This window comes from Pezoporus flaviventris, unplaced genomic scaffold (assembly GCF_033815535.1).
Source record: "Pezoporus flaviventris isolate CSIRO_AGI_PZ_B2104156 unplaced genomic scaffold, CSIRO_AGI_Pfla_v1 ptg000045l, whole genome shotgun sequence".
NCBI lineage: Eukaryota > Metazoa > Chordata > Aves > Psittaciformes > Psittacidae > Pezoporus > Pezoporus flaviventris.
Genome location: NW_026892593.1, coordinates 27,318,785 through 27,331,651, shown reverse-complemented (window position 1 = coordinate 27,331,651; position 12,867 = coordinate 27,318,785). Strand labels below are relative to the sequence as shown.

Below are 12,867 nucleotides of genomic sequence, written 5' to 3'. Positions count from 1 at the left end.
GATGGTTAGGATTGAATTAATGCATTAGAAACTGTTTGATATAACTTTAAAATATTGCACATGGACTAAAGTAAAGCTAAGTGTTAATGAGAAGATTATAGTATTAAGAGTTTTCATTGTTAGAACCTTTTAATTAAATAGATGCTTTATTTCCAATATTTTGTTTTACTTTTAGCTTTATCTGATATTCATGGAAATTTTCTCTTGAATGGAAATTTTGTTGTGAGCATGTCAAAAAGAGAAATCAATATACAAGGAGCCATTTTTGAGTACAGTGGTTCAAACCATACAATAGAACGAATTAACAGCACTGACAGAGTCGAAGAAGAGCTAACCTTACAGGTGTGTGTTTGATTTTTTCATGTTTAAAACTTTGCTACATGAACATTCTCTTCATAATTTTATGTTCAAATTCATTGAAAAACAGCTATCATTTTATCTCAATTAAGGTTTTGTGTGTAGGGAATTTATACAACCCTGATGTGCGTTATTCCTTCAATATCCCAATAGAAGACAGAAGTGATCTGTATACATGGGATCCTTATGGACCCTGGCAAGACTGCAGCAGGATGTGCCAAGGTACTGTGAATTATTTTGTTACCAGAACCAAAGACCTTACGGCGTTTACAAAGGGGTTAGTCTTAAGTACTTGGATTTTTCATCCATACTTGTAAGGAAGGGACTTGGTGCTGTCAGTAAACTTTAGGTGTGCAGAGCCTTTAAGGGCAGGAATGGATTCTGCTTTTGTTTTACTATTTTCAGCATTCATGAAGTGGAATTCTATGCTGAAAACTGCATTTGTATTCCTTTCTTTTGCCTGTTTAGGAGTGGTTTATATAAAACCACCAGTTGAATCAAGTCTAATGCATCATTAGAAAATGGTATTGTATGCCTACTAATATGTATTAGACTTCTGTTATCGTGTTTCCAGGTGGCCACTGATTTGTCTAGTATCTTTCATATATATTTATTTTTCTTCTTTGGTTATCTGCTTCATGGGGTAAAGCTATTTAAAGATACATTTTAAAATATGTCTGTTATTCTACAGGCCATCTGAGTGTCAAGATAAAACCACAGTATGTATGAAATATATATATGAAGTGTATTTACACAGATTTTTGATAGATACTCCTATTAGCCTGTAGATTTGTGATGGTGAGTTTCTTCTGGTTTTGAGTCAGGCTGTAGACATACTTATGTGCTAGAGAAGCTCAGCATGTGTCAGCTGTGGTACTTCTCCCAGCACTCCAGATCTTTTAGGTACACTGTGATCGAGTTTTCTGATTCCTTAAAGAAAAGGATCATAACCTCTAAGTTAAGGTGGTGGTTTGCAAATTTGACAATTAGAAAAGGACAGAAGTGATCCATTTTGGAGTAGTTAGCCTGTTGAGTAAACGGACTGTTGCTCATTGCAGTTTTCTGGAAGTTGATATCCTTGTAAAACCACTGTAATACACCTGGGAAATGGCAGGGCTGACCAGGACAAGGTTGTTCCCACCTGGAATGTAGTCAGCAACATGTTTGTGCAGAATCTCCTCTATACAATTATTAGGTTGTATAAAGAGGTAGGTTTTACAGGTTGAATGGAATCTACTAGTGTAAAAAGGCACTCTTATTTTAGCCCATTATTTGCTTTCTTTGATTCCTTTTCAAGGTATTCGAAGAAGAAGAATGACATGCATACGTAAAAGTGATCATGCAGTAGTGTCTGATCAAAGATGTGAACTTATACCCACTGTACCAGATGTTTTTGAGGAGTGTAATACAGAGTGTGAATTAAGGTAAAAAGAGGTTCCTAACTTATGCAGCTGTTGTGGTCTTAACATGTTTTTGTTGATACAAGATTGAAACTAAGTAATATGGCCTGCCTTATGCCCTGGCCGTCACTTCTGCCTTCCTCATCTGTCCTGTCTCTTTTTCCTTTCCTCAACTCTGTTCACGTAATGGGTTTATGCATTATGTGAATCTATGCACCTCTGAATCTATGTAGAATTAGTGTGCTTTTCTAATTTTTGTTGATAAAGTAAAAAGTCTTTCGTTAGGATTATGAATCTCTTATATATCCTGACTCAAAACCTTGTATTTCTGGGGCAATATACATTTTTCAACAGAACTGTAGCTGCAACTGGATTTAATTAGAAAAAGGTTTGTGGTTTTGCACCCCAAGAAAGCCCATGCTGAAGTGTTCGAAGGATGGACAGTTAGAATTATAGCTTATGTTTTTCAAAGTCACCTAGGAGAAAAGTTCTTTCAAATTTAAAAAGGTGTTTCTTAAGCCAATGAGTCAAATTATTTTATATTGATTTGAAAATTCCAGTCATGAGATAGATTTTAGAGTTTTGTCTGTTCCCTAAAATGCATATCTGTATTTACATGACAGTTCCTAGTACATGCTCCAAATTCTTTATTCACTGTGGTCTTATGTTTTAAAACACAGTTAGCTTTCTATAACAGTTTGTTCTTATAGGTGGCACAGTGTTGGCAAAAGTCACTGCACATCAAAGTGTGGCCCAGGGTATCGGTCTATAGAGATCCACTGCATGAAGTACTCTATTTCAAAAGGACTCAGTGCTCCAGTTGACGAAAAGTACTGCGCTGATCAGCAGAAACCGCCAACTAGAGAGCCCTGCCACAGTGACTGTATGTTAACAAGTTGGCACTACACAGAATGGTCAGAGGTACAAATTCAGAACCTTATAATTGTACCATTATAGTTCTGGTTACCTCAGATAAAATTTTTATTTCTATAACATTTTAGTTTAAGTAACTAAAATAGCTTTTGACAAGTGCAGCATTGTAGGAGTTGCTAAGCTAATACCAGTCTTCATATTTAAGCACCTTAGTCATATTTTCATAAAAAAATGTAGCTAAATTGTTTGCAGCTTGGTTTTGGAAGTCAGCAGAGAAGATCTTGTGGTTAAAGGTGTTATATTTTATTTACAGTCTTAATAATTAAGTTCTGAGGATATTTTAGAGAAAAGGAATAAGTACTTTAACCTTCACTAAAGAGTTTTATCTTGGAACTACTAAACAGAGTGCCAAATTTGCCTCATGAATGAGTAGTCTGTAGATTAAATGTAAGACACATTTGTCAAACGCAATCAATAATGTCTTCACCTTTAAGACTGATTATGTATTGTGACCTGTTTTTATTGTGTTTTGTTTCCTATTTTATAATATTGTCTATACATCACAGTGTTCTAGGAGCTGTGAGAGAGGTATCAGAACCAGAGAAGCTTTTTGTATGAACAATTTGGGTCGTCATCTTCCTGACAGAGAATGCCAGGGACTTTCAAGACTTGTAACACAGAGCTGCAATGAATTCTTATGTCCAAGCTGGTCTGTTAGTGGGTGGAGTGAGGTAATAAAGTAAAACTGGAGACATTTTTCATCCTTCTCATCGATATTAAAAGAATCAGCTTTAAGTGTTGGGGTTTTTTGTTTTGGCTGTTTTGAGGCACATGATGATAAAAATTCTGAAGTCCTGGGATTTGGCTGATACACATCCCAGATGTACAAATGAATGAGAACTTCTGAAAACCACTCAGAGTTTATTTTACTCTGAAATCTTGTTACGTTAAGATCACAAAGTGAAGCTACTTAGAGTAAATCTCTTTACCGTAATATGCCTCCCTTCATTTTTTTATAAAGCAATGAGAACCGTCCAACCAATTGGAGAACAGAATTCTGTTTTATTATAGATTATATGGGTACAAAAAAGTCATGGATAGTTTAAACTTTTTTCCTTGTGAAAACTGTAATGTATACACTCATATTTTTAAACTTCAGAAACTTAATAGTTTCCTTTGTATTAGCATTTGGGTTGATGTTTACAGGAAATTGAGAGTTCATAAAATAACTAGTTTTGTTTGACTACTTACATGCATGGAACATTTTTGTTATTTATGTGATCTTTAAAATCCAACAGATTACTAAAAGAAAGTGAAGTCAATGCTGATGCATGTCTTTACAAACTGATAGGTGTAATAATTTTACAGTGTCCTGTGACATGTGGCAAAGGAATGAAGCGTCGTCAAGTATGGTGCCAACTTAATGATGAACAGCTGAGAGATGATTTCTGTAATCCAAATGATAGACCAGAATCAATAACACCATGTGAACTTCATGAATGTGCATCTTGGCAAGTAGGGCCTTGGGGATCAGTGAGTACAGAAGGATTCCTGGCGTCTTGTTTTCTAGTTCAGGCTGACTGATCACAAAACAGTATCTTTTAAACACTTTAATTGTATCTTAAGCAATTACTTCAGTTGTATTCATGTATTTCTTTGCTCCTATTGGCTATCTAAGCTGTAATTTAGGAATACCCATGTAAGTTAAATGCCTAATTCATTGACACTGAGCCTTAATATCAGAGATACTTTTACACATTAATATATTGTATCTCCAGAATAATGAAAATGTAGATAGCAAGCCACTCAGATTTTCTCATACATTATTTTGTCACATTAGAGATAATTACGCTGATGCCTAACATAATGTCCAATTGCTTTTAAGTGATTTTTTGATTCAGCAATAGACAAAATATTGTTGTGTTATGGACATGGTTTAAGCAGCATATACAGTCTGCAATGAAGAAAGTTAACACCATCCCAGTAGTTATCCCTGTTCATTCTAGAAAGAGTTTTTAAATAAAAACATTAATTAAAAATAATTTTTATTCTAACTAGTTCATATATTTCAAGTGTGTGAAATAACTGACTTTAACAGTGTGCTGTGACATGTGGCCGTGGATACCAGATGCGTGCAGTCAGATGTGTTACTGGGACTTACGGAGTTATTTTGGATGATGACAGGGAATGTAATGCTGCTACTCGTCCTAGAGATAACCAAGTAAGTTGAAAAATGCTTTTCTGTTGATTGTACTTTTTAGTTAGAAACATCTAATTATAAGTATTGTCTAGTGACCAAGGGAACTTGCAGGAAATGAGTTCTAAAATGAGGAAAAAAAATACTGAATCTGTCTGTTTTTTTGTCCTGATTTTCAAATTTGGCCTAGTGAATTAAGTAAAAGAGTAATTTGGAGATTGGAGATTTGAAAATTTGGTATATTATTGAGAGGGTCCAAAGGCTTTTGATTATTTGGCAGGGGGAAAGCTCCAACATGTAGAATATTATAAGGAGTCTGCCTGCCACAGTGCTTAATAAGAGCGCCTGACGGGCTTGGTATTCTCTAAAATTCTGCTTGTATATAGTTTTTAAAAGAATGACATGGTTACTTGAAAAGAGCTGCAGATGTTGGAATACTACTAATTCCAAAATGTGTAGTCATGAATTATGATTCAGTATGGTATTAATATGGTCAATAGTCTCACCTCTGTGCCTGGCAAAATCTTGCAGCAGATTCTCCTGGATGGCATGCTAAGGCACATGAAAAACAGCAAGGTGCTTGCTGACAGCCAGCATGGTTCACTAAGGGGAAATCCTGCCTGACCAATTTGGTGGCCTTCTATGATGGGGCTACAGAACTGATGGACAGGGGTAGAGCAGTTGATGTCATCTACCTGGACTTGTGCAAAGCGTTCGACACTGTCCCACACGACATCCTTCTCTCTAAATTGGAGCGACATCAATTTGATGGGTGGGCCACTCAGCGGATAAAGAACTGGCTGGATGGCCGCACACAAAGAGTTGTGGTCAATGGCTCCATGTCCAGCTGGAGACCAGTAACGAGTGGTGTCCCTCAGGGATGGGTGTTGGGATTGGTCTTGTTCAACATCTTTGTCGCTGACATGGACAGTGGGATTGAGTGCGCCCTCAGCAAGTTTGCCGTTGACACCAAGCTGTGTGGTTCGGTTGATATGCTGGAGGGAAGGAATGCCATCCAGAGGGACCTCGACATGCTTGTGAGGTGGGCTGATGCCAATCTCATGAAGTTTAACCATGCCAAGTGCAAGGTCCTACAGCTGTGTGGGAGCAATCCCAGGCACAGCTACAGGTTGGGCAGAGAAGAGACTCAGAGCAGCCCTGTGGAGAAGGACTTGGGGGTGCTGGTGGATGAGAAAATGAACATGAGCCGGCTTCAGTGTGCGCTTGCAGCCCAGAAAGCCAACCGTATCCTGGGCTGCATCAAAAGGAGCGTGACCAGCAGGTCGAAGGAGGTGATCCTGCCCCTCTGCTCTTGTGAGACCTCACCTGGAGTATTGTGTGCAGTTCTGGTGTCCTCAACCTAAAAAGGACATGGAACTGTTGGAACAAGTCCAGAGGAGGGCCACAAGGATGATGAGGGGACTGGAGCACCTCCTGTATGAAGACAGGCTGACGAAGTTGGGGCTGTTCAGCCTGGAGAAGAGAAGGCTGTGTGGAGACCTCATAACAGCCTTCCAGTATCTGAAGGGGGCCTATAGGGATGCTGGAGAGGGACTCTCCATTAGGGACTGTAGTGATAGGACAAGGGGTAACGGGTTAAAACTTAAGCAGGCGAAGTTTAGATTGGCTATAAGGAGGAGATTCTTTCCTGTTAGGGTGGTGAGGCACTGGAATGGGTTGCCCAGGGAGGTTGTGAATGCTCCATCCCTGGCAGTGTTCAAGGCCAGGTTGGACAGAGCCTTGGGTGGCATGGTTTAGTGTGAGGTGTCCCTGCCCACGGCAGGGGGGTTGGAACTAGATGATCTTAAGGTCCTTCCCAACCCTATTCTATGATTCTATTCTATTATTCTATGGTTCTCATTTATATCTGGCTAAGCTGGTAACCATGTACCTCCTTGAGGGCATGCTCTTCTTCTTGTCTCAAGGGGAAGAGGTAAAAAAGATATTTTAAAATATAAAAGCCAAGTAATTGCTATAAATTTATTTCCACCTGCATGTGAAAACACTGGATTTGAGTATGCTTTGTATTTTGAGTTGAAGTACCTGTCTGGTTGTTGACTGAAATTGGGCAATTTTGTGTTCTCAGTAGCCGTAGGTGTAAAGAATGGGACAGAAGAGCCACTGTCTTCAGTCAGTTCTTCTGTACAGCATGTGGCTGTGAAACAGGAGGCCATAATGTCTATGCTTGTTCTCTCCAGCAAGCTGCCCAGCACAGTTTTTACTCAAAATGCAAATATTATTAGTTATTAATAATACAGTTTTAATATCAAATACATTTTCTTTGCATCTTAATTTGAAACAGAACAATTCAATAAAAAGCCTTCGAATAACACCAGGGATAAATTAGAATATGGTATTTACTTGTTAATTAATGCTGGCTCGTTGTAATGGTAGGATCTCTCTCTACGGGATCCATTTGCTTTGCATTTGGGTCTTCCAAAATGTTTACCTTAAAAGGGTTTTTTTCTCACCCTCACAGGAGTGTGAATTGCCCTCTTGTCCAGAAAATACAGAATTATGGACTACATCATCTCCTCTAGTTCCTGTGGGGAAAGCGACCCAATGGAGATATGGATCGTGGACCCCAGTAAGTAATCTAGTAGCATTCACACCTTACAGAGCAGTCCTCCATTCCTTTTGCCATTTTTCCATAAAGTTCTCATTCATGTATTTTTCAGACTGAAATATGTTAGTGATAAATTTTAAAGGAATTCTGATATTCCTTGAAGAACCTGTTTCTTAAGGAGAAGCAAGATTCTCCCGGCAAATATGGGAATATTTGAAGTATGCTTCAAATGTAGCCAGGCAAAATAAGGAGGGGGAAAAAAAAAGGGTTCTAGGATCTGGGGTTTTGAGCAAAATAGCTTTTATATGATTGAGAGTATGCAAGGAAGTGTTTTTTAAAATAATTGATCAGTATCTGAGTATTCCAAAATTTACATCTTTTCTGTGAATAGCAATATTAAACAGTTTGGGTCTTTATAGGTCTAGTTTTGCCTAATTTTTAAAATAAAGGTTATGAAAAATGGTTTCTACACAAACTGTTTAATAGAAGAGTTTTTGATTTTGATAGTGATGAAAGTGAGTTTTACTTGACAACGATGTAAAACCTTAATCCATCCACCAATATTTCAGCTTCGTTCCTGAACGCATGGCTCTGTCAGTGTGAGATGGAAATCTGGTTGTCGGTGTTTAATTCTGAAGTCAGGCTGATGCTATGTTAGTATTTTAGATGCTTGCATGATCTTGTTTTAGTCTCCTAAAGTGCGATGAGCTTGGATTATTCTCTAACAGTGCTCTGCAACCTGTGGGAAGGGCGATCGTGCTCGCTATGTGAGTTGTAGAGATGCTCATGGAGGAATAGCAGATGAATCTCTGTGTGCTCATTTACCACGACCAGCTGAAATTTCAAGCTGCTTTAGTCCATGTGGAGAGTGGCAAGTTGGAAATTGGTCCCCTGTAAGTATTAATAGTAATTTTTTTTAGTGTTCTATTTAGGTTATTGGCCAAAGGTTCTGGTTAGAAACTGGGGCTTCATATTTTGTGCAAGTGTGATTGAAACTGCATCCCTTGAAAAAAACAAAATACATGTTTGTTATTGTCAGAAGTAAATATAAATTTCTTTGGTTATTAATTATCAATGTTCTGTCATAAACTTTGGGTTTATTTTTGGTCAGTGCACAGTTACGTGTGATAGTGGGATATTAACAAGACAAGTTATCTGTGCCAACTATCATCAACAAATCGACGAGAATTACTGTGATCCTGAAAGCCGACCTTCCAAAGAACAAGAATGTAACATGCCATCATGTCCACCAGTTTATCATCATATTCCAAAAACACATGACCATCCAAGCCGTTTTCCAGAAATAGGTTACCTTCCGGTGCACCACCCACAAGACAGCATAAACCAGTGGAACCATCCCTCGATGGGAGGGTATCAATGGAGAACTGGACCCTGGGGAGCAGTAAGAATTTATTTTTAATATATTTATTTGTTCTCTCACATACGTGTTAACACTTCTAGAAATGCTATTATAGTACAGATTTGGTCAAAAGAGAAGCATGTGTATTTAAAAAATATTTTTATTACTATGAAAATAAAAATGTAATTTTTCTGTGATTTCAAAGTAATACTTCTAGTACTAGTAATACTACTAGTAGAAATTTTTATTTGCAGATTTCAGTTTTGCTAGTTAACATTAAAAATAATAATTTAAAATTGTAATCAACATATTTGATATTTTTCTGATTAAGCAATGGTGATACATATGTTTGCATGTTTTGGTAGTGCTCTAGTACTTGTGCAGGTGGATTTCACCGTCGAGTGGTAGTATGTCAAGATGAGGAAGGAAGAAGTGCTAGTTATTGTGATGAGGCAACAAAACCTCCAGAGTCAAGACACTGTGATTCTGGACCCTGCCCACGATGGAACTATGGCAACTGGGGAGAAGTAAGATTATTTCACTTTCGAAAGGAAATATTATTTACTACATAAACTTAGAAATAATTATTTGTTTGTAAATGGAACTGAACTGCATTTTGTTACTCAAAAAGTTCATTATGTGAACTTTGTTCTTTGATCAAATTCAACTATAGTGTAAATATGAATAGTGTAGATACACATCCAAAAATTGTATTATGTGAGGCTCAGGATGTACAACACATAATTGAGTGTTGCAGTAGTGTCTTGAATTTTGAGAGATAGAATTATTTTATGTTACAAATAGATGAATTGTATGCAGAAAACCTTCAGTGAAATTGCTGATCAAGTTAAAAAAGGGTGAAAGATGCTATAAAGAAATGCTATTACATCAAATTTCATGAATACTGCCTAGAGTAACTGCAGATAGTAGTATCTACTGGGTTGTACTTACAAATCAGAAGTATGAAGATGCGATCATGCATCTAAAAGATGACTCTGAAATACAGTGAAAAGCTATAAACTATTAGAACATGCTCATTTTTGATCAAATTGCTTTTAATACCTCATTAGAAATTAGAATCTAAGTATTACATATTTAGTCTGTAGAAGTTGGACTATGAGAAAGTGTGCCCAGTGTCTATGTTTTCTGTTTCCTGGCCAGAAAAATTTGGTTTAGGACCGATTTCCATCTTTTCCTCCTAGCAAAGACAAATAGTATATATGCGCATTTATTCTCACAAATGGGTACTTCACTTTGAGATTAGAGATTGTCTGTAACTGAAGCATTTTGTAGAAAGTCACTTGATAAACTATTAAAATGTAGCTTGGTAAACATTTTGGTGATTTTTTTTTTTTTTTTTTCATTGTATGAGATTAGACTGTAAGTCCTTATCCTTGAATTGAATGTCCAGGGAATGTGAAATAAACTTAGTAAATAATGACTGATATTGCTATATCTTTTTGATTTAATAGTATGTGATGACTCTCTTAACAAAGACCTTGCATATAAAATTCTCTATTGCAGTGTACTCAAACTTGTGGAGATGGAATAAAGACAAGACTGGTGATTTGTCAGCTTCCTACTGGCCAAATGTTGGGTGATCAAAACTGTGAAATTCTAGACAAGCCACCTAATATGGCACAATGTAATGTGCATTCTTGCCCTGGTGATGTTTCATGGCATCGGGGACCATGGAAATCGGTATGATAGCATTCAGTAATATTTTTCACTTTCTTGTTCTTTCTGTTACTCTATTTCCCCAGGCCTTTTAAAACTTATTATTTTATTTGGTAACAGAAAATAATAATGTATGTGGAATATAGTCTGTGTAGTTTTATTGTTCCTGCAGTCACTGAATTAAATGGGAAACAGCCATTTACTTCAGTGGGAACAGTTTCATGCTCTGTAAAACATCATAGGGAATATTTTGAAAATTACCAGAAATCATCATAGCGAAAAGCAATACCTAATACTTTGTTCTATTTTGAAGGGTTATGATTTGATCTGTGTTTAAATTTTAAAGTATATGCTGTTATTTATAATGTAGTATTATCTACATATTTATATTTGTAAAAAAAATCTTTTTGTGCATAACTTTTTCTAATAGTGTATTTAAGTATAAAATAACTCACGCATGTATATCACACTCTGTCATCAGACATCTTGCTCCATGTTACTTGTACATTTGTGCATAAAAGTTTATATTTGTGATTTTAAAACAGTGACTAAAGCTGTCTATGTATAATTATGTATGTAGCTATAATATGTTATTGTCTACATGTCGCTGTCTATTAATGTGCAGAAATGCCTGCAGTAATCACTATTAATCGTTCAAATTGCCACTAGCAGATTATTAACATATTAAGCAATCATAGCAAGCTCTACATTGTAGAGTACCTTATATTTCCCCAAGCTCTGAATTTGACAATATTTATTATTGTGCTTAATTCTAAGGAGAATAATGGCAATCAAAGGAGGTTGGATCCAGTCCTGATTCCATCAGAATCAGTTAAAAGCCTGTCATTAACAGCTCTGGGAGATGGGCTAGGGCAACAGTTCTATTTGTTTTTGTTTTTTTTTATTAATGGTAAAATTACATGTTTTGGTTCTTTGAATTAACATGGAAGCATTTTTTTAAATCTTGTCCAATTTCATCTTAAAATACTTCTTTGTGCTTTTAAAAATATTATAAAATTTGTTGCAAACAGACTAAAATGAAAGCTTGAATTAAAAATTTACCACAGTTACCTCTTTCTTCCACTGTGCAAAACAGAGTTTTGTGTTTGTGTTTAGCAGACACCAGAGAATCTTATTTAGCTATTAGGCAAATAATTAGTAGTGACTTGCTAATCTTAATTGATGTACTTCAGGTACTAAGACAAGTAGGGCATTCAGCACACAGTTGCCTTTGAACTCAATGTTTTCCTTTTAGATTGAAAATTCTTCACAGCCTGTTCATTCCCATAGTTTGTCCTGCATTAATAGATACCTGTAAGCTATCGTAATGTATTGTAAACCTGGCTTAATTTTGCAAAGATTTTCATGTTGGTTTATATCTCAGTTGACATAAAAAGCCATTTTGATCCTTCAAAGCTTAAGTTTAGAATCGAAGCTCGTAATCAGAGAGTTTGTGGCCTCTCTTTCATATATTATTGCAAGCTCTGGTTATTCAGTAGTAGTTTTACTTTCATCACACTATCACATGGTGTTGTGCAGAAACAAATGTAGCAGATTCAGGAAATAAAAGCAGGCTCACATACTAAATATGCTATCACTTTTTTGTAATTTAGCTGGTTTGAGCACTGTCATCGCACAAACTTCAGTTAATTTTTGTTGCTGTTTGAGCAATGCAAAATTTCATTGATGACAACTATTATGAAAGGGTAGTAGAAGTTTTAGTCACAGAAACTGTTGTAACCTAGCACGGACAACTTTGTTTAGCCTTCATCTATGGTGTGTTCACTAGTGATGTGATAGTTCATCAATAGATCATGGCTTTGCCTATCTTATGCCTTTCTAACGTATAATATGTTCCAGTATAGGGGACTGTTAATGACTGGACACTGTCTGGAGGCTGGAGACATCAAGCATGTCCTATCTGCACTTACTCCCTTCTCTGTAAAGACATCAAGAACCAGAAAAACCACTATTTCTAGTTTTGATAAGTAATAAGTAATATTTATGTGTCTGGACAGCAGTGCATTACACTTTTATACCTACTAGTGAGATTCCACTGTGTAAGTAGAAATTGAAATTGGCAGCTTCCAATATGGTGTGTAATTTGCCACAATAGATTCTGCCATCTTTTACTTGTGCCATGCGTGGTACAAATGTAATAGGTGGAGAGGGAGAATAGAAGGAAGGGAATTACTGAGCAATCGCTTTACCTAGAACGACTCCTTAGCCTCCTAAATATTGGCCCTGCCTGGCCCATTCAGTTCAGAAATGGCTATCAAAATTGCTTAAAAAACATTTTCCTTATTCTTATGTAGCTTTGTATAAACCATGTCTGAAGTAAAAGATTCACTTACGTACTATTCTGGCTTTTGCATAGCCAGAGAGTTTCCTCTTGGATTTTAGATTCCAGTGGAAATAGATTCAGGGAAAAGTCATA

The 12,867-nt window shown here is 36.5% G+C and overlaps 1 protein-coding gene across 3 annotated transcripts in view; it reads left to right on the top strand.

Moving 5' to 3' along the window:
- Positions 1-12,867, top strand: part of ADAMTS20 (ADAM metallopeptidase with thrombospondin type 1 motif 20) — an 88,852-nt gene that overhangs the window by 46,977 nt on the left and 29,008 nt on the right. For all 3 annotated transcript variants that reach the window (XR_009745946.1, XM_061467785.1, XM_061467784.1), the window contains exons 17-28: positions 176-342; positions 450-579; positions 1,655-1,781; positions 2,468-2,678; positions 3,197-3,361; positions 3,999-4,163; positions 4,729-4,851; positions 7,307-7,414; positions 8,122-8,286; positions 8,505-8,795; positions 9,119-9,280; positions 10,278-10,454. Coding sequence is in view for 2 of the 3 variants with exons in the window: in XM_061467785.1 (XP_061323769.1) it covers positions 176-342; positions 450-579; positions 1,655-1,781; positions 2,468-2,678; positions 3,197-3,361; positions 3,999-4,163; positions 4,729-4,851; positions 7,307-7,414; positions 8,122-8,286; positions 8,505-8,795; positions 9,119-9,280; positions 10,278-10,454 (1,991 nt within the window). In the remaining variant the exon portion in view is untranslated. The remainder of the gene's footprint in view (positions 1-175; positions 343-449; positions 580-1,654; positions 1,782-2,467; positions 2,679-3,196; positions 3,362-3,998; positions 4,164-4,728; positions 4,852-7,306; positions 7,415-8,121; positions 8,287-8,504; positions 8,796-9,118; positions 9,281-10,277; positions 10,455-12,867) is intronic.